General features: G+C 30.9%; 2 protein-coding genes across 2 annotated transcripts; one reads left to right on the top strand and one right to left on the bottom strand.

The window, feature by feature from the left end:
- Positions 1-18,005: 18,005 nt before the first annotated feature.
- LOC124936379 (dual specificity protein phosphatase 12-like) lies at positions 18,006-20,405 on the top strand. Its single transcript, XM_047476875.1, has 7 exons — positions 18,006-18,105; positions 18,216-18,656; positions 18,749-18,801; positions 18,878-18,942; positions 19,033-19,111; positions 19,362-19,679; positions 20,029-20,405. Exons 2-7 carry the CDS (start codon positions 18,220-18,222, stop codon positions 20,181-20,183), a joined length of 1,107 nt encoding a protein of 368 aa, XP_047332831.1. The 5' UTR covers positions 18,006-18,105; positions 18,216-18,219; the 3' UTR covers positions 20,184-20,405.
- Positions 20,406-21,309: 904 nt separating this feature from the next.
- Positions 21,310-22,571, bottom strand: LOC124936864. The gene is made up of 3 exons (XM_047477391.1): positions 22,465-22,571; positions 21,576-21,724; positions 21,310-21,495 (listed from the first exon to the last, which is right to left on the bottom strand). Exons 2-3 carry the CDS (start codon positions 21,696-21,698, stop codon positions 21,421-21,423), a joined length of 198 nt encoding a protein of 65 aa, XP_047333347.1. The 5' UTR covers positions 21,699-21,724; positions 22,465-22,571; the 3' UTR covers positions 21,310-21,420.
- Between the last annotated feature and the right edge of the window lie 3,016 nt (positions 22,572-25,587).

Genomic DNA, 25,587 nt, shown 5'->3' on the forward strand with positions numbered 1-25,587 from the left:
AATCGATATAATAAATGCATTGTTTTCAAATATTATCAATAATTAAAGGGATCATATAAAATGAATTTGAACACACGAATGAAGTGATTATATCAATTTCAATGTAAATGAGATTACAAGATTATTTCATAAAGATATTTTTGATATTTTTCGACATAATTTTGCCGATCTAATAATTATTGATAATTAGTTGTGTTACAAACAAAATTTGAGATTTTGATGTTGAGATTTTGGTGTCTAGAAAAATATCAATAGGTAATATATTATTAGTATCTTAAGAAAGTGATGAATCTTTTTTAATCAATATGATTAGTTATATTAACATAGTAATTGAATCATACAAATATATATATATATATATATATATATATATATATATATATATATATATATATATATATATATATATATATATATATATATATATATATATATATATATATATATATATATATATATAATCATGCTTAATTTTTAAAGTGTCCGGATTGTCGGGTCGAGAGCTGTGGTTAATTTGAATATATATATGTGAGAGTAAATGGATACTTGGGTCGGATTGTGGGTTGACCCGCCCATAAATTTAAAACGGTTAAAAATAAAATTAAATATGCTATATGTATGGTTCGAACTTGCAACTTAACAAAATAAGTACAACATTTTAACCAACTAAGCTAATAACACTTTATATTTTAAATTCAACACCAAATTTGATGAACGCGGAACATTTTAACAATATAAGTTCAACTTTTTAACTAACTAATCTATATATATATAATGATGCTTAATTTTTAAAGTGTTTGGATTGCCGGGTCGAGAACTGTGGTTAATTTGGATATATGTGTGAGAGTAAATGTATACTTGGGTCGAATTGTGGGTTGACCTGCCCATAAACATTTTTACCGTAATATTTTTTTCACGATTTTTTATATAATCACTCGTGCAAATGCACGGAATATATGCTAGTTTTACATAGTAATGAATAACAAGAATGGAACGTTAAAGCTTGTAATAAGTGTATTAGTTCAAAATAATAATTTGAACAATGAAACTATAACGAAAACAAAGCTATGAATTCGAATCAGACATGGTTTGCCACATCTATAACAGAGAATGAAAAAAAAAACAATTAACATCTATAACAGAGAATGAAAAAAAACAATTAATGAAAAATGGCCATGTGTAAGAGATAGATTTTTTTTTTTTAAGAAGATGGCAATGTTCAGGAGTTGGCCATGTTCGGGTCTCTCGAATATGTCCATGTTTGGAAAAAAAAAAATTTTGTGAAATTTTTGTGCAGAAGAGAATTTTTTCTCTTTACTACACAAAAATAATTATTTTTTTTAATTTTTTAATATATTTTTTTTATTTCTCTTTTTTACCCACGTGACAGTTTTCGTTCATAACTTCATTTGTCCCATTACTATTCTAACAATTTAACAAGTTCTTTTCATTTAGGAAAGGACAATGTAAAGTCTAACCATTTTTTTCTTTTGAATATTCAATCTCAATTAGTTAAATTACTTATAAAAGTTTCACAATGAATTGAAAATTTTATAAAAAATAAATTTGTTAATAAATTTTATTTTTGCTATTGAATTAGAGAAATAGAAAAATAAAACATTCATGGAATTGAGAAGATAAAGCAAGATGAATCTACTATCTTAGAAGAAGGTTGTGAACATCAATTTTTCTCTTGGGACGTCGTAAAATTCATTAGCAATGCCGATTACTGAAGTTATCAATGCACAAATTGTCCTCTAAATCTAGTGCAATTTATTTCTCTTACTAGTTTTGAAATAATTTGTAGGATAATGTTCATATTGTCTCTATTATTTGTTAGATATTTAATCTTTAAATATCAAACAATATATAAAATACAATGTTACACTGAAATGAAATAAATAAAATATACGAACAACGAAATCACCGGAATACAATATTGATTCGAGACATGTGTTAAACACATTTTCCTTAAAATAGTTTCATCGTCTATCATTTGTGCTGAAGTTTATCGTAGATGCATGTCTTTCAGAGTACAACGAATCTAGTAGTGATTCTGCATTTGAATCACTACGCATCGAACATGACAAAAATACATTAATACAATTACCGGGTTTCAACTGAGATATAGTCAAGTCAATAACTCAAAAACACTCCTAAACACTTTATATATATATAAACTCTAAAATTATTTATCAATTTTTTAATTGACCACTAATTCATCAATCTAATTTTTAACTTTGCTTGTATTTCATTACATTGATATTTATTTTTATTAAGAGAATACAAGTTACATCTAACAATAAATATTTTGTACCTATTCAAAGCATTATTCATTCACATTTTATTTTGATGTGAATATTATTTGGATTAAATTCTCATTTTCATTTAATAATAAAATTAGTTTAATTTCAACATTATTTAAACGTTTAAATTCAATTCCAAAAAGTGAATTCAAAATAATGAAGAACTTTGATTTCACTAATAAAAAATCGACCTTTACCGACAGAAATTACCGAAGGTTTTAAAAAATTCTCGAAAATGATCCCGAGAGGAATAAATCTTTGGTTATTAAAAATAGATTCCGAGATTCGTGTAAAATTTTCGGTTTTACAACTTTTTACCGAAAGTTTTACAATAAACTTTCGGTTTTGCCCCTCCCCAAAAAACCAAAATAATTCTAAGTGTTGCAAATGGGGTAATTGCGAAGGTTATTCAAAAAATCCTCAAGTTTACTTTTCCTGAAATTGTTAATTGCGAAGGTTTTCCAATAAACCTTCGGTTTTGACTCATCCAAAAAAAATAAAAAATAATTCTAAGTTTGAGAATAATTAATTACGAAGGTTTTCCAATAAACCTTTGGTTTTGACTCATCCCAAAACTTTTAAAAATAATTCTAATTGTTGTGAATGATTAATTCCGAAGGTTTTCTTATAAACCTTCGGTTTAACTTAGGTTCAAAACCGAAAGTTATATAAAAACTTTCAGTTTATGATCAAAACCGAAAGTTTTCATATAACTTTCGGTAATGACCTATTTAAATAAAAAACCATACTTCTTCTCTTAATCTTTTCGTCGTTTCTCTTCCCCCCCCTCTCTCTCTCTCCCCGATTTCTCTTCCGCGTGCACCGCCTCCACCTCATCTTCTTCTCTTCTTCTTCTCTTCTTCTTCTCTTCTCCTTCCGCCCGTGCCGACGCCCTCGACGGAACCACCTTCGTCCTGCATTCAATTGCCGCCGCCGCCAATTCAAGGTTAGATTTTATTTTATTTGGTTATGTTATATGGTTAGATTTAGATTTGTTATTGGTTAGTTTTAGGTTATATTTATGTTAGTTTAGATTATATTTTGTTTGATATATGTTATATTTTGTTAAATATATGTATGATTTTGTTTGATATATGTTTGGATTACGTTATAATTTGGTTATGTTAGATTATTTGTTTGGTAATTATATGGTTAAATTTAGATTTGTTATTGTTTAGTTTTAGGTTAGATTTATGTTACTTTAGATTATATTTTGTTTGTTAAATATATGTATGATTTTGTTTGGATTAGGTTATAATAAGTTTGATATATTTTGGATTAAGTTATTGTGTTTGATTTAAGTTATATTACATTTGAATTAAGGTTATTTCGTTTGATTAATATGATTTATGTTAAATTTGGTTTGATATATATTATATTTTGATTCATGTTAGATTAGGTTTCTTAATGTTATATGTATTATGGTTATATTCATAAATTTATTAACAAAATGCTTTCAGGATGAGTAATTGGAAGCGTATTCGAAAAACACCAGAGAAACTCCCCCAGTCATTCCAGAACTTGCTCGCCCAATCAAGTTATGACTCAGGGTCTGTCGCGGCGGGCCCAATGACTAATGCGAATGTTAAACGTGAGGAGGATGCGAGACAATCAGCGTTGGCATTGGAGCAAATTCAATTGAGGGATGCGGAAAGAGCTCATTTGCTTACTGAAATTAAAACGGACAAAGAGCAAATGGCGCAAAAACTAGAGAATCTTGAACAACAAATTGAATTCTTCAGAAGGCAGAATCAACCACCCCTCATCCCCCCATCTACAAACTAGATTAAAGTTTTTGAATAATTTGGATAATTTGTAAATGTTTTCGTTCGATGTTTTGGATAATTTGGTATGTTTTAACCTTTGTTTAAAATTATGAATTATATTTATCTTTTAGTTTATTAATGAGGTTAATGAATGTTTTTCTATATGTATTGGTTTGCCTTTATTTGAGAAATTTATTAAACATTTTCGATTACACTCTTGTCAAAAAAATTGGAAAATAGGGTAATTGCGAAGGTTATTCAAAGAACTCTCGGTTTAACTTTCCGAAAATGGTAATTACGAAAGTTTATTGGAAAACTCTCGCTTTTGACGAAGGGGTAATTGCAAAAGTTTATTGGAAAACTTTCGATTTTGACCCTTCCTTAAAAAATCTTAATTTTTTTTTTGAGAACGCTGGGTTCCGCTACTCCTATGGAGTGCGACTAATCCCCGCGGATTAAGTACATAGCCCGCAAACATACTTAACCAATTAACCAGGCACAGAACTTGTCGCCTGACGGGCTCGAACCCAGGACCTCATGGAGGACTGAGGGTTATCCACCTCTTGTTGCCACTAGGCTAGAAGAGGGGATGATTTTTTTTTTTTTTTTTTTTTGCGAAAATTTTCCAATAAACTTTCGATTTTGACCCTTACTTAAAAACATCTGAAAATTTTCTAAGTGTTGGGAAATGTTATATGCGAAAGTTTTCGCTTTTGACCATTCCTTAAAAAAATCTGAAAATTTTTTAAGTGTTGGGAGGGGTATTTGCGAAAGTTTTCCAATAAACTTTTGATTTTAACATTTCCTTAAAAAATCTGAAAAAATTCTAAGTGTTAGAAAGAGGTATTTGCAAAAGTTTTCCAATAAACTTTAATTTTTGACCATTCCTTAAAAAAATCTGAAAAAATTCTAAGTGTTAGGAAGGGATTTGCGAAAGTTTTCCAATAAACTTTTGTTTTTGACCCTTCCTTAAAAAAAATTGAAAAATTTCTAAGTGTTAGGAGGGTATTTGCGAAAGTTTTCTAATAAACTTTCGTTTTTGACATTTCCTTAAAAAAATCTAAAAAAACGAGAGGTATATGAAGAACTTTTGGTTTTTCCCTTTCAAGAAAAATCGAATGTTTTTCATATACTTCTCGAGTTTATTTAAAAAGGAAAACCCGAGAGTTGTATGGAAATCTTTCGGTTTTTCTTTAATGAAAAAACCAAGAGTTAATTGGAAAACTTTCGGTTTTCCTTGAAAGGAAAAACCGAGAGATTTCCATATATACCTCTCGAGTTTTTCTGAAAAGGAAAACCGAAAGTTAATAGGAAAGTATTCGGTTTTTCTTCAAAGGAAAAAACCGAGAGTTATATGTAAAACTCTCGGTTTTTCTCTTTGAAGAAAAATCGAAAGCTTTCCAATTAACTTTCGATTTTTCTCTCGGGTATCTAAACCGAAAACTCTATAATCTCTCGGTAAACACTCAATTATATTTACCGAAAGTGTCAATACCAAGGAATGGCGAGAGTCACCCAAACTTTCGGTATTAGGTCTATACCGAAAGATATATGATTTTTACAGAGAGTTTATACTCTCGATTTTGACCCATTTTTCATCAGTGATACATTATTAACTCTATTTGCTTATAATAATCTAACATGTAAAAGAATATATCATACATAAATATATTATTTCATTACAATATTTCTCTTTATTTTTATATATAAAAGTGAAGAAGTATAGTTATTTTGTAATTAAGCCCTCATATATTAATCAAGACTTTTTCATCACAAGGCGGAGCTGAGAGAGGGAATTAGCTAGATGTTAAATTCTTGATCAATAGTTTTGTTGAATAATTTGGTGTATTTGAATGATTTCTTCATATATTTCTCTTTATATATATATATATATATATATAATAATGAAAAATGGATAGAGTTAAAAAACGACTATATTTGATTTTCTTTTCATTTTTTTTAATAGGTCACCTAAATAAATATGAATGAAAAATATTTTAGTGTTAAAATTCAATATTTTATTCTTAGTTCGATGTTGAGTTACACGTGAGAAATGGCTCACGCACTATTGTTGGTCATTTAAAAGATTATTATTCTAATTCATATTTTATTTATCCAATCCTAATGCATATATTTTAAAAAAACTTAATAGATATTAATGAAAAATAAAAGAAATAAGAAATTAAAAGATAGAATCAAACGAGTTCTAAACGTGTTTAAATAAAAGGAGAAATTAAAAAAAAGGATCAAAACGAATTAGTGCCAACTGGACGAGATGTGAATATTCCAGGAGTTGGTGGTATAAAGACAAATAGGTTATTGGTAGAGGAACTTGTTTTAGGAAAAAAATATTTTTTATTTATTTTTATTAAATTATCTTTTATTTATTTTTTTTTTTTATTTAATAATTAATTTATATTAAAAAGAAAAATAAGAATATTTTAAGAGATAAATAGATTGATGATGTGATGGTTGAATTTTGAAATAAAAACTTAATTTTATAAAAGTTTTGGTTGGAACTATTCTATGTTTTATTTTAGAAAATAACCAACCACAATAAAAAAAATTGACTTTTCCAAATTCAACATAGAAGGAACAAACTTGAACCCTTAATTCTCAAAACAATCATCTAAATGTTATATTAAGAAAACCAATCTGTAAGTTATGCATTGAAGAGTATCAATAAACCAGAAACAACTAAAATCTCCAAAACAACTAAACAAAGTGGAATTAACCTAATGAAGCCTACCTCATGCATGTTGTTTTCCCTTTGAAAGGAATTTTATTTTAATAAATACCTTACCTAATATATATATAACCATGACTTATCTTCCAATAATAATAATAATAATAATAATAATTTTCTCAACAAAAACACACAAATATTATTATTATTATTCCAAATTCATCCATTAATAATGAATTATTCGTACAAGCACACACAAAATAAAGACACAATCACGCTTATTTGATCGAAAGCAAGCAGAAGAGAAGAGAAGAGAAAAGAAATAAACCCATTATTTGATGATCATCGATGGATTCAGTCAGTCGACGACTGACATGAGTCATTTGATCGAATCTTCAGTACTGCAGCCGCGCCATTTTTTGTTAAATATGCGGTGAGAGAGATAAATCTTGATGTAATCAAAATCTGCTTTAAAACTAGCCGTGGTAGTAGATTCCGAGTACCTGCACCTTTATGCATGTATGTATGTCATCATAATTAATTCATTCAATACATTAATATTTGACTGATCAAGAATCAAGATCATATGAAATATATGGACAGACAGACAGACAGATCAGGTTTGAGGTTACCCTCTACAGCCGCCACCGCCGTTGTTGAAGCACCGGAAAGAAGAAGAAGAGCCACCGCAGCCACAATTTTCACCACAGCAAGTCATGATTTTTTACTTTCTAGATAGATATAGAGAGAGATAGAGAAATCTAAGGATGTCTAATAATTAGGGTTTCATCAATTTCACTATTTACACAAGATGTCTTGTTCACAAAGAAAGAAAGAGGTCTGAATCCACCGTACACGTGTCACATTATTTGTATCATCAAACCCTTTTTTGATCTGCAATTTGATGCCGTTGATCTTTGTCACCCACCCGTATTCAACACGTTGTTTGTTCTTTGGTTATTGGATCTTCTTTCTAAATAGTGTCTCAAAAGTCTTCGAGTTATCCTTCAAAACGTGTATTTTAAAAATTTATGTGAAGTTTACATACATTTTTCTTATATAGAAAATACATTAATTTTGAAGAATCACTACTTAAATTTTGAGATATCTTTAAAGACAATAGATACTCCCTACAAAAAAAACATGAATAATTTAGTTTTTTTAAAGAAAAATAATTAAGAGAGGAAATTTGAAAGACGAAATGATTGAGGGATTACATGATTATTGAAAAATTTATAAAAAAATTCTATTACTCTCTACTTATATTTATTTTTTCCTTTTTTTAATCAATTTTCTTCCCTTGTTACTTTTGTTTTTAAAATACTAGATTTTAAGAGTTAAAAGTCAAAAATATTCTTTATTTTTAAAGATAAATTAATTTTATATGATTAAATAAAGAATAATTTGAATATTTAAATATATAAAATAATTGATTATATGGTTGAAATAATAATTGGATTTTAGAATAAAATTCTGAAAACCTAAAAAAAACAATACATCAAACGAGCCCCTAATATACGCCTTAGAGACAAACATCTTGTCCAACACGCAAGGAAAGGGGTTCGAATCCACCGTATCATCAAATCTTTAATTAAGTGCTTTTTTAATAATCCTTCATCCTTGAATGTATTAATAATAATTTAAAATTTTAACTTAAATAAATTAATTAATGAAAGTAATGTGGGAGACTTATATTTTTACTTATATAATTTATAATTATTATATTAAGTTAATAGATTTAATTTTAATTATATATTATATTTATATAATTAAAATCCCCAATTTGTTTGAGAATTTGAAAAGTTCGTCAATGTTGACAAATCTTGACATTACAGCCTAGAAATTCAAATATTCCGTCAAACATTAATGGATGGCGTGGAATCTCCTTTTATTAATTAAATAAAGTCAGTTTCATAAAGTAGTATGACTGATTTTGGAGAAAAATATTAAAAACATGATTTCAATTATTAATTACTTAAAGTGAGAAAAAGTTGGACAAGATATTTTAGAATGTTTTTTTTTGGTTATTAATTAATTAAGTGAGGGAATTGAAAGTTAATAAATAGAAAGATATATTTTTTAAATAAGAATTTTACATTAAAAAGGATAAATAAAAATAACATTTATATTGAAATAAATAATACTCACCTCTTTATTAGCGTCATTATTATCGTTTTCATCGGCTTCATTATCCTTTTCGTCATTTATAGTTTAGTGATTGTCTTTCTCCTCTCATTCATAGTTGTTTTCATTATTCATACAAAAAAAAACAAATTTTATAAAAATACGTTCATATAACATTTTTCTCATCAGCACCGACATCTTCAACCTCTTATTCTCATTTCAACAAACCAACCACCAATCTAATCGACCTCTTATCTCATTACCTCACTTTCACACTTCGGTCAACCAACCATCTTAGTCACACATTTAACTACCAATATTTTTTTCTCAATGGACAACTCTCATTACTAATATTATGACCTCACACACTTTCACATGTTTTTTATTCCTCGTCAAGCCAACAATCAAATTCCCAATTGATCTCTTCATATCGTGACCTCACACTTTCAAACGCCTCTTATCCCTCGACAAATCATTAACCAATCATAATCAATCTATAATATAGTGACTTCACACTTTGGTCAATCAACATCACATTCACATATATTTTTAACCACCAATAACAATCGACCTCTAATCTCATGATCTGACCTCTAATCTCATGATCTTACGATTCATTATTACTAGTCTCTTATCCTCAACAAACCAACCACCAATCTTAATAACCGACTCTTATCCCTAGACAAACAGCCACTAACTTTATCGACCTCTCATCTCGTGACCTTATACTTTCACATGTTTCTAATTTATTGACAAATCAATTGCCAATTGATCTATAATCTCGTAATTTTACGATCTTTTATTATCGGTCTTTATCTATCGGCAAACTAACCACCAATTTCAATTGACTTTTCATCCCGTGACCTCATTACTTTCACACGGCTCTTATCTCTCGCCAAACCAACCACCAATTCCAATGAACATCTTCATCCCGTGCCCTCGACAAACCAACCACCAATCTCAATCACACTTTCACGTGCCTTTCTTATCTCTCAGAAAACCAACCAACCACCGACCTGAATCGACCTCTTATCTCTCGACAAACTAGCCACTGATTCCAATGTATAGGCCTCTTATTCATCGATAAACTAACCACCGATTCTAATGTTACCGACCTCTTATTTATCGGTAAATCAATTACCAATTTCAATCGACATCTTATCTCGTAACCTCATATTTTTATACTTACATATATCTTTGATCATTCGGCAAACCAACCACCAATCTCAATCAACATCTAATATCGTAACTTTACGATCATTTGATACGACCTCTTTATTCCTTGGCAAACCAATCACCAATAATAATTTTACCGACCTTATAAGCATGAAAATTTGACCTACCCTAATTAATAAATAATAATATTATTTATAATAGTAAAATAATATTTTGAATTTTTAAATTCAAAATAAAAGAGATTAAAGGTCAAATTAGGAATAATTATTGTGATAATTAAGCCCTAATTAGAAAAAATAAATAAAAATAAAAAATAATATGAGCTTAAAATATTGTATTTATTTTATCCAAAATAAACCCAAGAAGGAGTTGAAATTATTTAATTATGATTTTAAACATAAATTATTTATAATTTATGGTTTAAAACATTTAAATAAATACCCAAAATTCCCAAAAATAAAAATAATGAACATAATTTTTTATTATGTTTCCGAAAATAATTTTTGTGGAATGTTTAGTGAAGAAAAATGCAAGAAAGAGATTAAAATTCGATTTCAAATAACTCTTTTATAAAAAAAATTAAACTAATAATCGGGTGTACCCGAAAATGGGAAATTAAACTGCAACAGGATCATGGCCATCGAATTAGTACTGGATTTTCATCAAACGCCTAGGAATCAGCCACGCCTACCGGTTGTAACTAAGTGAGCGCGCGTCCGGTCCACATAGGATTGACTAACGAGTCTCTATAACCCCGTTAGCCCGATTGCCCAGACGCGGATAAAGCTCCAACGGAACGCCTAATGACGCGTTCATTAAATCAAAACGACGCCATTTTAAGCGTCTTCTTCGCCGATGTAAGGGGGTCGCCGGAAACGCGATCGATTGTTGACGATCCTTCTAGAAGCTCCAACTCATCCCTCAACCATCCTTATCCTCCCATTTTTCGCCCATGTGATCGCGATCATTAACCATGTACCTAGAATCTCCACCTTACCCTAGAACTAGGCTGTCCAAGATAAGATCTAAGTTAAGGATAAGAACTTCGGTGATCAAATTGAAGTTGAATTCATCCTCCTCGATCGACCTGAATTAGTATAAATAGTCTCTAGGTCATTCTCTTCCAATCCATCAAACAATTATCTAATATTACATCCTAAATCAAATATTCAAAGATTCCGACCAAACTGGTTTTTATGAAAACCATCCTCGGCAATCAAAGCTTTGATACAGGCTTCTGGAAAACATCTAATACATTCTTGGAGTGTTCTCCAACTGTTTGTAAGTATCCAGAACCTTTGTAATTTGATTTGTGATTGAAAAATAGATTTTTCTAAGTCTGATCGGTTTGATATATTCTAAGGGTTCAATTATGTGATTTTTTTGTTTAGAACCATTCCCTAAATTTTATAAGAACTTTATGTTAAAAGAATTTTGATCAAATCAACTTTAAATAAAAAACAAAATTTGGATTGAAATTCTGAATTTTTTGAAATTAATGTTCTTGAGATTTAAGCTTATATTTTTTTTATTCAAATAGTTTCTAAGCATGTTTGTAAACTTGTTAGGATGATTTTCAGATAATTTAAAACAACATCCCGATCATGTTTGATCAAACTAAAATTTAAAAAAAATGGATTTGAATTTAATTTTCAAAAGTTGTTACAGAGCTTAAATGATGTTATTGTTTTGGCTGTGGTCGACTATATTCTTCATTTTAAAGCTAATTGAACAAAATCAGACCTTGAAATGACCTTATTCAAAATATCCCAAATTTTGACCTAAAAACGGTTTTGAGAAATTGATCTTTGTAGAGATCGATTGACCGTGATTAAGGTTATGGATTTTATTCCCTACAGTCATATGAGTTGATTGCAACTTACAGATCATGATTTCATGATATGTATCAAAAGTTATTGCACCTGTAATTCTTGACCAATTCAAGAACACTCGGTCCCCAACGACCGAACCTTGTAGGACCAGGACCGAGAAACATGACAAAGAATCTTTTGTACGAACCGAGACGAATGACCGATGTTCTTGAGTCCAGATTGAGACCCATGACCAATGTTCTTGAGTTTGGACCGAGACTTAAGACCGATGCTATTGAGTTAAGACCGAGACTTAAGACTAATGTACTTGAGTAAGGACTGAGGAATCTGACCAAGGGTTCTAACCTCGGACCGAGAAGTCCAACTTGGGACCGAACCACCAGGTCCTCGATTGAGAAACCTAGACCTGGGATAGAGCCTCCTAGGCCTAGGACCGAACAACTTGAGTTTAGGACCGATCCTCTTAATCTCTAGGACCGAGCCCTCTGATCCCTCTACTGAATAGTCTGAGTTCGAGATTGAGCCTCTCGAACTCAGGACCGAGCCCTTTGAATCCATGGATCCATACTCCCGATCCCTTATCTAGACCACCCCGGTCTAGACTGATCCCGTCCGAGCCCAGATTGGAAAAATCGAACCCAGACCCTAAGACTCTAGTCTTAAGACCTATTTGGTTCCACGTTTCAAAATTCAAAACTATTTTTGTAAATTTGAAACCCCATTTCGTTTTTCAAATAATCTCGAAAGTTTAAAAAATGATATTTAAATATTTTTGGGATATTTCCTAAATGAAGACTTTAGCTAAGGCCCCGTTTGTAATTTATTTTTAAATTCTAACATTTTTTTTGATTTTTTTCAGGATTTTTACTTAGTTATTTCAACGCAATCGCAGGTATGCCGTTTTAAATAATTTCGTATAATTATTTATTAATCTAAGTATATCCTTGTCCAGGATCCCCAAACTACTAATTAAAGTAAAAATGTTACAAATAAATCTCATAGCCAAACTTTGTTTTAATAAAAGAAAACCGTCATTTGACAGGCGCGGAGGACATAGCGCGAAAACCCTTTTCCCGAGCGTAACCAATATCGAACCCCTTATAGAGACTTTGGTATAAAGTACATTTATACACGTACCTTTTACTGATTTTTCTAAAATCACTTGGCGACTCTGTTTTCAAATAAATAATTTTTTAAATTAGTTTTGTTTGATTAATTTAAACCGGGTTTTAACCAAATTATTATTTGGTCCATAGATTATTAAAATTTGAATAAAATTAATTATTTTTACATAATTAATTTTAAAAGCTCCCAAGTATTCTAATTTTTTTTAAATAACGCATGACACACAAACTACGGTTAAACGCATCAAACCTCAAGCTGCCCCGCGATCCCCTATATTGCCATGTGTCATCCAGACACGTGCTAAGCTACGATAGGGAATTCCTAGGGTTTACGGACCTATTATCCATCGACAAACCAACCACGAATCCAAATCACACTTGCACACGCCTCTTATCCCTCGACAACTCAATCACCAATCTCAATCACACTTTCAAACGCCTCTTATCCCTCAACAAACTAACCACTAATCTCAATAAACCTCTAATCTCATCACATTATTATCCTTTGTTATCGTTCTCTTATCCATTAACAAACCATGTCACAATCATACTTTCACAAGTCTTTTATTACTCGGTAAACCAACCATCAATATTAATTGCACTTTCACACGCCTCTTATCCCTTAGTAAACTAACCACTAATCTCAATCATATTTTCACACGTCACTTATACTTCAATAAACTAATCACCAATCTCAATCACATTTTTACATGTCTTTTATCCATGGGTAAACCAACCACGAATTTCAATCACGCTTCCGTACATGTCTTATCCCTCAATAAATCAACCATCAATCTCAATTGACTTCTAATCTTGTGATCTCAGGATCCTTCGTTATCTGTTTCTTATCCCTCGACAAACCACATTTCAATCAAACTTTTATGAATCTTTTATCCTTAGGCAAACCAACCACCAATCTCAATTGAAATAACTACCAATCTTAAATGACCTCTAATCTCGTGACCTCGTGATCCTTTGTTATTAGTCTCTTATTAATCGGCAAACAACATTACAATCACACTTCCACACATCACTTATCCCTAAGCAAACTAACCGTCAATCTCAATAGATATTTAACACTACGACCTCACACTTTGGTCAATCAAATATATGTTTTATATTTTCCATTCTCATTTGTTACAACACTCTTATCTCTCGACAAACCACATCTCATTCATACTTGATTAATGGGTTGTACTTGTTTTTGTTCGGTTACAAGTTTGAAACCTACATATAGTATTTTTAATTTAATTTTTAACCTTTTCAATTTTATGGGCGGGTTAACCTACGATTCGACCCAAGTATCTATTTACTCTCACATATATATCCAAATTAACCACAACTCTTGACCCGATAAACCAAGAAAATTCAAATTAAGCATTATTATATATATACATATATATATTAATTAGTTAAAAAAATGAACTTATATTGTTAGAAATGTTGCACATTCAACAAATTTTGTGTTGAATTTAAAATATAAAGTCTTATTAGCCTACAAACAAATATATATAAAGTCTTATTAGCCTACAAATTTTGTGTTGAATTTAAAATATAAAGTCTTACTTTGTTTTATTAGGATACAAGTTTGAAACATACCTATATCATTTTTATTTTATTTTTAACCGTTTTAAGTTTATAGACGGATCAACCCACGATCTGACCCAAATATTTATTTACTCTCATATATATATATATGGCAAAAAAAATTTAAATTAAGCATTATATACACTAGTAAAAAAAGTATAATTATCGAGAATATGCTCTCGGTGAGATTTATTTTACGGAGAGCAAACTGTTTCTCTCGGCAAAAATCCTATTATTTGTGGGCAAAAGAGTGCCCTTGGTGATATTATTATTTTTTGTCTTTTTTTGGCGTTCATCATTTTCTTCTTCTCGGACGTCTTTCTCTCTCTCTCTCTCTTCCTTTCTTCTTCGTCTCCTTATTTCATTAAACCCTCAATCTCCTCTCTTCCCATCCTCATTTCATTACAGCTCAAAATCAAACCCTCAATCTCCTCTCCCTCTCCTCATCTCATTATAGCTCAAAATCAAACCCTCAATCTCCTCTTCTACAACGTCCGATTGATCTCTTCTCTCTCTTCTCCTTCACCGGACGTGGATCTCCTCTTCTCCAACATCCGATCGATCTCCGATCTCTCTTCTCCTTTACCGGTCGTGGATATCCTCTTCTCCAACATCCGATCTTTGATCTCTTTTCTCCTCATCGGTTGTGGATCTCCTCTTCTACAACTAGATATACTTGGTTTTTGAATAGATCTACTCGCTTATTGAATAGATCTATTCGGTTATTGAATAATTCTACTTCAATGATATCTGTTTGATTGATTTATTGATAAAGTTGCTAGCTGCTTTGTTTGGTGAAAGGTGAGTGATAAGTGTTGGAGAGAGAAGAAGTCGAATCAATTGAGATGATTTGATTTGGGAAATGGCTACTTTAGGGTTTGAAGATTATATTGATACAAAGAGGTAAAAAAATAGTCAAAATCTCTTCTTTGTTTTGTTTCATAGTTTGGTGTGTGTTTGTTTGAATATTGATTGTTGGTTTAACAAATGTAATTCTTTGCTTTGATTTATTAATCCTACTATGGTGTTATCTGAAATGCTTCTGGATTTGCAGATGGAGGGTTTGATACTAGCCCTGGTTGCAAGTCTAGTTCGAATCTATCTTTGAATTAAAATTGGATCTTTCTGCTTCTAACCAAATCGAAGCTTTTAGGATTTCGCTTTTTTTGAAAGGCTCTAAATATAACTGAATGCAGTGGTTCTACTCTCTTTAAAAAAATAATTATCTCCGAGAACCTTTTCTGCCTCGCAGTCATCATTTTTTTCACCGATAATTATATCACCGAGACTCCGCGATAGCATTTATCGCTCTCGGTGAATACTATCACCGAAGGCATAAGGCCTTTCTCCAATGGTGTTTTCTCTCCCTAAAACTCAATTTTCTAATAGTGATATGTATATAGATTAGTTAGTTAAAAAGTTGAACTATATTATTAGGAATGTTGCACGTTCATTAAATTATAAAATGTCGCACGTTCATTAAATTTTCTAATGTCGCATGTATATATAGATAAATGTGGAATGAGATATATGGTTAACCGAAGTGAGGGTAAGAATGTTGGGTTATATATTATAAAATATGTGAGAAGATGAGTTGTTTGACGAAGTGAAAGCAAGGTCTCGAGATGAGAGGTCGATTATGAATTGGTGGATAAATGTGGAATGAGATATATGGTTAGCCGAAGTGAGTGTAAGAATGTTGAGTTATATATTATAAAATATGTGAGAAGATGAGTTGTTTGATGAAGTGAAAGCAAGGTCTCGAGATGAGAGGTCGATTATGAATTGGTGAATAAATGTGGAATGAGATATATGGTTAGCTGAAGTGAGAGTAAGAATGTCAGATTATATATTATAAAATATGTGAGAAGATGAGTTGTTTGATGTAGTGAAAGTAAGGTCTTCGAGAGAATAGAGGTCGATTGTGATTGGTGGATAAATATGGAATAAAATGATTTTTGATTAATCGAAGTGAAAGTAAAGTAAAGTAAAGAGACAAATGTCGATTCTGAAAGAAATTGATATTGTTGGTTAAAATATGCGAGAAGATTAGTTGTTTGACCGAAGTGAAAATTAAGGTCACGAAATGAGAAATTTGATTTGAATTGGTAGATAAATATGAAACGAGATGTCACGAGATGAGAGGTCAATTGAGCATTGATTGGTTATAGTGAGGGTAAAATAAAGATTGGTAATGTTTGAGATTTTTTATTTGACCAATGTGAAAGTGTAAGGTCACGAGATGAGATGTTCATTGAGAAAAAAATGTGATCAGATATGTGAAAAAATGAATTATTTTACCGAAATGGATAAAATGTGAAATGAGAGTGTTCTATTTTTTATTTTAATATATTATTCGTAATTTATTAAAAAAAAATTAAACATTGAAATATATATTATTATAATTTTTTTATTAAATTTATTTTGTTTATATTTTTATGCATGAAAATTAATGTTAAAATTTTTATAATAAATGCACTATTTTAAAATATTATTAATAATTAAAGCGATTTACAAAATGAATATTAACATAGTAAATAAAGTGATTAAATTAATCTTAATGGAGACAAGATTATTTCATAAAAGAGATCACTATTTTAAAATATTATCAATAATTAAAGCGATCATACAAAATGAATATTAACATGGTGAATAAAGTGATTAAATTAGTCTCATCGGATGTGATCACAAGATTATGTCATAAAAGATTTTTTTGATATTTTTTGTCACATTTTTGTCGATCTTATAATTATCAATAAAAGAATTATTAGTTGTGTTACAAACAAAATTTGAGATTTTGATGTTGAGTATAATTAGAAAATAGTAGGTAATTTATTGATTAATATCTTAAGAAAGTGATTAATCTTTTAGTCCATATGATTAGTTAGATTAACATAATAATTGAATATCATAATTTTACATTGTAATGATTCACGAAAATTGAACTTAGAGTTTGTAATAAGAGTATTAGTTCAAAATAATAATTTAATTAAAATCTTTTTCAAAGGTAAAATCTAATCATTTTTATCTTTTGAATATTCAATCCCGCTTAGCTCAATTTCTTATAAAAGTTTTACATTAGTAAGATGAATTTACGATCTTAGGAGGTTGTGATTGTGAACATTAATTTTTCTCTTCGAACGTTGTCAAATTAATTTGTATTGCCGACTGCAGAAATTACCGATGCACAAATTGTAAATTACGTGATAATGTCGGGGTTGTCTCTACTATTTATCCCTATGAATTCAATTTTAAAAAGTGAATTCGAAAAAGCTTAATTTTGAAAATTTATTTTAGTATTTAAAAAGACATTAATAACTCTATTTGCTTAATATAATTTGAACATGTAAAAAAAAATATATATTTTTTAAGAAAATATATTTAGATATTTTATATATTAATCAAAGATTTTTTCACCATAACGGCGAAGCTGAGGGAGGGAAGCTAGAGATTCTCTCGCCGGAAGTTGACGTTCTCTCGCCGGAACATAATCGGAGTTATCAGGTTTGTTAAATTCATGGATAGTTTTGTGTGTTTGAATGATTTCTTCATATATTTCTCTTTACGATGATATATATTAATGAAAAGTTGATAGAGTTGTAAAATCCATCCAGTGATATGCCGTATCTAGTTCGTGAGAATCTGTTTATCGGCGATATAGCTAGCGCAGCCGATGTTCTTCAGAACGGTAGTAATGAAATCACTCGCATACTTTCAGTCGTGAGTTCAGCGTCGATATCGTTTTTCTCAGATTGGCGTAGCAATATCTCAATCAACGCGAAGGAGATATGTAAGGTTTCTGTCAGAGATTTCGAATCTGATGATAGTTATGGCGGTGAAAGTGATGATAGAAGAACTTCTTTATCACCTGATAAGCTCCTTTATGCAATGGAGTATGCTGGAAAGGATTTGAAGTGTTTGAGAATGGCAGTTCCATTGAGAGATACAGAGAATCAAAATTTGTTGGATTATTTGAATGTATGCTTGGATTTCATTGAAAAAAGTAGAAATGAAGGTTCTGTTCTTATTCATTGCTTTGCAGGTGTATCAAGAAGGTATACTTACTTGATTCTTCTTCTTTTATTGAATCAGATAATAGAAATCCAAAATCAGAATCATGTCTTAAATGAATAACTTGTTGTTGCAGTGCAGCGATCATGACAGCATACCTTATGAGGACTGAACAGTTATCTCAAGAAGGTATACGACGATTTCGTCTAGGGTTTCAGTTGTGTTATCTGAAAATGAATGCTGTTAATGTCTAAAAACTTTGCAGATGCATTGGAATCCTTAAGGGAAAGCTGTGAATTTGTGTGCCCTAATGATGGATTCTTGGATCAGGTTTCATTGAAAGCCTTTTCCTCAGAATGTCATGCTGCTTTTATATATTATCGATGATAGACTTATGTCGGTTATTCCTTATTTTTGCAGCTGAAAATGTTTGAAGTAATGGGTTTTAAGGTTGATCATTCTAGTATTATATACAAACGATTCCGGTTGAAAGTACTAGGTGTGACATTATTCTTTTCCTCGTTTCCTATTATTCGCTTACATATTGGGCTCATTTGAAAACACTTTCTAACTTGGATATTTCAATAAATTTCACTGGAAACACTTTCTTTTGGTTAGGTATTTCATAGGATGTTGATCAATATGAGATGACGTTTGAAAACAGAACTTAGTGGATCCAAATTCAGATTCAAATCGAGAAAGTGTTTAATAATAAGTCTTTGTATATTCAATTACATTCAAACGTACAGGCGATTCCTACAACAGAGGAGAGGTAATAGACAGTTCAAAATTTGCGGCAGATCCTGGGATATTATTGCCCAAGGCAAATGTGTCTGCTCCTTCTGAGATAGAATCATCATCATTATCCTTAGTAGACAGGAAATTTTATCGATGCAAAAAGTGTCATAGACTTGTTGCTTTGCAAGAGAATGCTTTGGACCACGTTCCTGGAGAGGGTGAGAACTCGTTTGGATGGCGTAGGAGAAGACATGCCTGTCATTTGAGCAAACCGGAGGAGTTTGAGTGTTCATCCATCTTTGTGGAGCCACTGCGTTGGATGAAATTAGGTATTATTAACATTACTCTTTTGATCGATTAACACTTTTTAGAATGAATATTGATTTAGATGAGAAAATGTTCTTTTGGACATACTTTTTTCAAATGAAATCACTTTTGGTAACTAAACTTAAATAAACACATATTTGAATGCAGACAATGATCCAGAAAGTGTTTTCAAATGCGTTACTTTCTTTCTTTTGATAGATGAACATTTTTTTTGCGATAGTTGAAGGAATGCGTTGTGGAAACACTTTCTAGATACGAATCTGGATCTAGATAAGAAACTTAATTCAAAAGGTGTTTTCAAATTAGTTTAAGTTTCGATCTAATAACAGTTTTTATTTATTTTTGTGACAGTTGAAGAAGGTGCGTTGGAGGGGAAACTGTTCTGCAATAACTGCGAGGGTCGTTTGGGTTGCTTCAATTGGTCGGGAATCCAGTGTAGCTGTGGTAGCTGGATAAAACCGGCCTTTCAACTCCACAAGAGTAAATTGGACATTAGTAGAGTCTGATATTATTTGATGTTTGTTGGTTAAAAAAGGCAGCAATGAAGTGCTGAAATAGTGATGAAATATATAGATTTTGAGAAAATGCATATCCATGTATATGCATTATAATATAGACAGGTGAGAGTGGATTGAGGATTATGGGAATTTTTTCATTTGTATTTTTTAGAGATATCATATCAATCCATATTCTTACTTGGTCATAATTGTTCTTTTACCAGGATGATTGATTTCTTGTATATTAGTTATGATTACAATTATAATATTTTGTTCACTGTTACAAAATTTCATGTGTCTTTGGATTTTATATAGTAAAAAAAGAGATGTGCTATATCCGTAACGTACAAAATATAGTAAGTATCGTAAAGCCAAAAGTCAAAGGGGTTGATATACTCCATACGGCCTAGAGCCTTGAACCAGGGCTCGGGATATAGCTTAGTTGGTAAAATTTTGCTCTTATAATTGAGTGGTTGCGATTACGGATCCAAATTATTATGTTACAGGATGATATTTTTTTTTTCGTCTCTAACACTATAAAATTAATAATATATTTAATTTTATAAATTTTATAAAAGTTTTAAGGTTATTTTTTATAGTAATATTAATTATAATATATTTAAAATTCTGTTTATATAATTTATTTATTTATTTTTAAAGAATATGGTATAAATCCCGCAGAAATTCACCTAAACCCGTTGATACATCCCGCCCAATTTGCCGTCCCTAGTCATGTAGTTATAATGAATTATTTGTCTTAGTTTTATTATGTTATGTGACAAAATATAGATTCCATTTAAAAAGCCGTAAAGACTAACTCTGATTTGTTTGTGATAACATGTAAATAATAATTTTAAATAAAAACATTATAAAAGATAAATACAAATTCATATAAAAATAATAATGATTTCCTTCTACCTGAATACCAAACAAAAAGTATGGTTTTGAAGTTTTTGATTGTTTTTTCTTTATAAAATTAATTCACATATTCAAGAACTGTACATATAACTGTTAGTACTGATTTAGTTATATTAATAGAAACTTGAACAATTTCAACAGAAATGAACTATAAAATGACATAATTTTGCTCAACCAAAGCAACAAAGTTACATGATGTTATAATTTACTGAGACAGAAAGCATAAACCATTAATTATTATAATTAGAACATTTGGCTCTTCTTCTACAAAGTGATCTCCTGAGTTTATTTACAGCCAAGCCCAAAAATTATGCAGATTAGTTCAGACTTAAGATGAAAATGGATACTGTGAACTCTCCTCCTTCCGCAAAACAGCTTCACGATCAAGCCGACGTCTTTCCCTCTATATGAATCAATCAAGCAAACATTTTATTATATGCATAATTTACAGTCGGTTTGTTCATCGAATAAGCCAGAACGTACCCTTCTTTCCCAATAAGGGAGAAAGCAAACAAAATCATATACTGGAGTAATGGTGGAGGCCAACACGACATTTAGACCTGTAAACAATAACAGTGCCATCATAGGCCTCTCTTTGTGAGGCATCTTGACTCGAATTTGTTTTTCGCAGCCTGCAATAGAAAGAAAGACAACAACATTTCATTTCAATTCATTTCGCTTGTTCCTTCCTGTCTATAGCTAAAGGACCCGAACAGTTGATGACAATGAAACAATGAATTTCTTCTTCCTTATAACAATTGATTACTATCCATGTCAAACCGACAACACGAACCATTTTAATATCAACCTGCCCTAAACAAACCCTTTTCTCGTTTTTCTTCTTCATAGTAATACAATGTCCAATTTAAGATCGAGTCTACTAACTTCATCATCTGTAACATTTTCTATGGTATGATAATGAAACAATGAACTCCTTCCTTATAACAATTTATTATTATTCATGTCAAACCGATAACAACCCATTTTCATCACGACCTGCCCTAAACAAACCCTTATCTCGTTTTTCTTCTTCATAGTAATACAATGACCAATTTAAGATCCAATCTAACTTCATCATCTGTGACATTTTCTATGGTATGACACAAAAGCAATGCTTGTTGACTCTTCAATAAACTGATGTTGCTATCTATTAACAAAAAACAGATCATAATTCTATAATTAACTGTAAAGGGGATCTGAAAACATTGGAATGAAGATGATAACTCTCAAATTAACATACTAACATCACAATTAAGCTAAGTTAACCTAAAATAACACAATCTAACATAAATATCTAATTAAACTAACAATTCAACTACATGCATAGATCATTAAGGAATTAGGGTTTAACTTGTAAGAACAAGAAACATACCAATACAAAGTCGGCCACAGGAATTGGAATCTGGAGAAGAAGGAGAGCGCGATTTTGCAGAAGAAAGAATGAATGAATGGATGGGATGGGATAGGCTAATGGGCTGAATACCTTTGGGCCTGAATTTTTTAACTAGTGATTAATTCACTATTAAATATTTAAAATAAATACATTCTTTATTTTGGAATAATATATAAAATATTAGTTAATTTCAAATTCATTAATATCAACCTTACAATTTTTTTTATTTTTTATGATATGACATTTTTAATTTTTATTGAATATAATATTATCAATAATAAAATGAAATAACTTACTTTTTTTTATAAAATTATATTCATATTGTAATTAAACAACATATTTTTGACAAAGACCTCGTCTTATGACCTTTACCATCTTATTCAATGACTATCTGATAACAAAGAAAGGCAGTGAAAGGCATAGGCTTTGGAAGTCTTTTGTCACTATCATTTTCTAAATGCCCCGACGAACTCTCTCGATACCTCGTCGAGTCGTTTGACTGTGAAAAGTGTGCAGACATCCTACAAAGTGACGAGTAAGTAAAAATCGAAGAAGAGTATGCTCAATACGTATTGGACATCCCTAGAGGGGAGATAAAGATGGCAGAGTACAACGGAAACAAGACTAGGTGCCCCGACTACAAGTTGACTGAGTTTAGGAGTCGATGGGGAAATACAAGTGGCGGTCCTAAAGTGATCGAAATGTCATACAAAATGTTGGAGAATATAGCAGCTGATAATAATTTTAAGATAGATTTGTACTATATGTTGTTAGCTGCTTTTTCTGGACAACGCATTCAGGTGATCAATCTAGGTATAGAGTTAATCTCATTCTGGTCATTTATATACACTTCTATGCATTATTAGTAATCCTCAAATCTAATTTTGTACCTATATGATTACAATTATGAAATCTATTTTAGATTTCATAATATCCCAACGTTGAATTGTGCAAATTCATACTTGACGGATTAGTTGAATCTTGTGATAAATGGAAGGAGAATGAAAGTCGTAATTTTCAAGGACCGCAAACAGTTCTCCTCGTAAGTAATCTTTGTCATCTATACTTTATTTTGATAGTTTATTCAAATGTAAAATGTTTTTAACATATTGAATATATATGTTTTCAGTTGTGTGCTACTTGTATAGGGTCTGCAACACTGAACACCAAATATCTCATGAATGTCAATTTTCAATAATGTCATGTTGGAATGACAATAAGTTGAAGAATATATTGGACAAGGAGTTAACAAAGAGAGGATTCGTACGTGGAAGCGATGTTGGACGTCTTCCACTTCCACCTCTAAATGAGGAGGAATACGAGGAGCATTAGACAGGGGCATATGGGGGGTGCTTGAGATAATGACAGAACCTAAGAAAGCAGTGCCTTAGAAGGCATCGCATTCGCATAATGTTGTAGAGGATGAGGTTGAATTAGGGTAGGTTGTCAATGAAGCATTCAATCGCATTGCTACCTCTACACATAATCTTTCAAAAACCACACATAAATATTGGCCGATGTAAGAAAGTTAGAAAAACAAAACAAAACAAATGGGACACATGACCATTGTATGAGACCTCCATCCAAGTGTTATACGATGTTATGCGCAAATATGAAAATTTTAGAGTTGCCCTCCAAAAGTTCTTCATAGAGACACACTCTGCAGAAGTCGAGCCACCCTCTACAGAAGATGAGACACCCGAAGTGGTGGTTGAAGAAGTTGGTGAAAAAACACATGAAGTGGTGGTTGGAGAAACGAGACCTCAAGTGAAGGTTGAAAAAGTTATTGAAAAAACACCTAAAGTGGTGGTTGGAGAAACGGAACCCTAAGTGGAGGTTGTAGTACAAAATTCTCTACAAATGGTGGTGTTTCGTGGAGTAAGAGAAAAAATTTCCGAAGGGCCAGGGACAAAGAAAAAAGGCCAGGGCCAAGCAAAAAAAAACTATGAGAAAGATGACAATTTCAAAGTCCCTTCAATCTCTCTATATGACAACTAGACTGAAAAAGTATTCATCTAACTTTGACAAGATTTTTTTAAATGAATCGAAATGTAACATCCTTAGAACTCTTCATAGTCATTATAATGTGTTTTCTTTTTAGTAAAGAAATGTTATTCAAGACAAATCACACCTTCATCACCATAATTCATTTTTTTTCAATGAAAAATAAATGATATGTGGATTCTGCTATTGTCGATTCTTGGGAACACCTAATAAATTTGTGGAATCACCTTAAAGCCACCATGATGAGAATTTGCTTATCTACATTCTCTTTTGTAAGCTATTTTTTACATTTGATGTTCTTAATATGACGGTTTATTATCTTTATTTTTTAATGTGATGGTCTTATTGTGATGTTAATTTGTAGGGTGCATTTACGAGCCAAGAGCTTATTTTTGCTACACTTAAAGATGCAATGATAATATCCAATATATCAATGGAAGACTTAACGACGAAGGCTTTCATTGTAAGTAACATATCCATTATTTTAATATATCATCTAAATACTTATAGACGACTCGCATCTCCGAATGGGACTTTGCAGATCTTTTTCCCAATTTTATACAGTGAACACTTTTAGGTGTTCTGCTTCAATATGGCAAAGAAAGAATTTCAAATGATCGACAACCTTCCATTGCCAAAAGAATATGAATGGGAAGAAAAATATGTCACAGCTCGGGGATTGGTAATAAGCTGAATTTTCTCAAAAAATGTTTATATTTCACATCTATTTTTATAAATTTTATTTCATTGATAATACAGAAAGTTGCCTTCGTGGAGTTCTTGAGAACTTTTGACTCAGAATTCACTAGTGTAATAACACAATTCACTTTCAGGGATTTGACATTCCCTTGGCAAAACACAAAAGATATAAACGATTACAGAATTTAATGTATGCGGCATATTCAGACCTATAGAGGAAAATCAAGCAACGTGGGATTCTAGTTTTACCCAAACAAATGTAAGTTACAGATTTAACATTTTGATTGTTTTAGAATTCTCTTTAATAACTACTAAGACTTATGTTTTTGAAGGCCAAAGGAATGCTCGAGGCCTTAAGAATAAAATTCAGTGCAACGATCCTGAAGTCATCTACAAACA

The sequence above is a fragment of the Impatiens glandulifera genome, chromosome 4 (assembly GCF_907164915.1).
Source record: "Impatiens glandulifera chromosome 4, dImpGla2.1, whole genome shotgun sequence".
In the NCBI taxonomy this organism is placed as follows: Eukaryota; Viridiplantae; Streptophyta; class Magnoliopsida; order Ericales; family Balsaminaceae; genus Impatiens; species Impatiens glandulifera.

What these genes read in the sequence shown, in the direction of transcription:
- LOC124936379 (XM_047476875.1), top strand. Translation starts at nt 18,220, where the DNA reads ATGCCGTATCTAGTTCGTGAGAATCTGTTTATCGGCGATATAGCTAGC. An exon ending in ATGATGGATTCTTGGATCAG is followed by an intron (nt 18,943 to 19,032) that starts GTTTCATTGAAA and finishes TTATTTTTGCAG; the next exon opens with CTGAAAATGTTTGAAGTAAT. An exon ending in ACTGCGTTGGATGAAATTAG is followed by an intron (nt 19,680 to 20,028) that starts GTATTATTAACA and finishes TTTTTGTGACAG; the next exon opens with TTGAAGAAGGTGCGTTGGAG.
- LOC124936864 (XM_047477391.1), bottom strand. Translation starts at nt 21,698, where the DNA reads ATGCCTCACAAAGAGAGGCCTATGATGGCACTGTTATTGTTTACAGGT. An exon ending in TCCCTTATTGGGAAAGAAGG is followed by an intron (nt 21,496 to 21,575) that starts GTACGTTCTGGC and finishes TGATTCATATAG; the next exon opens with AGGGAAAGACGTCGGCTTGA.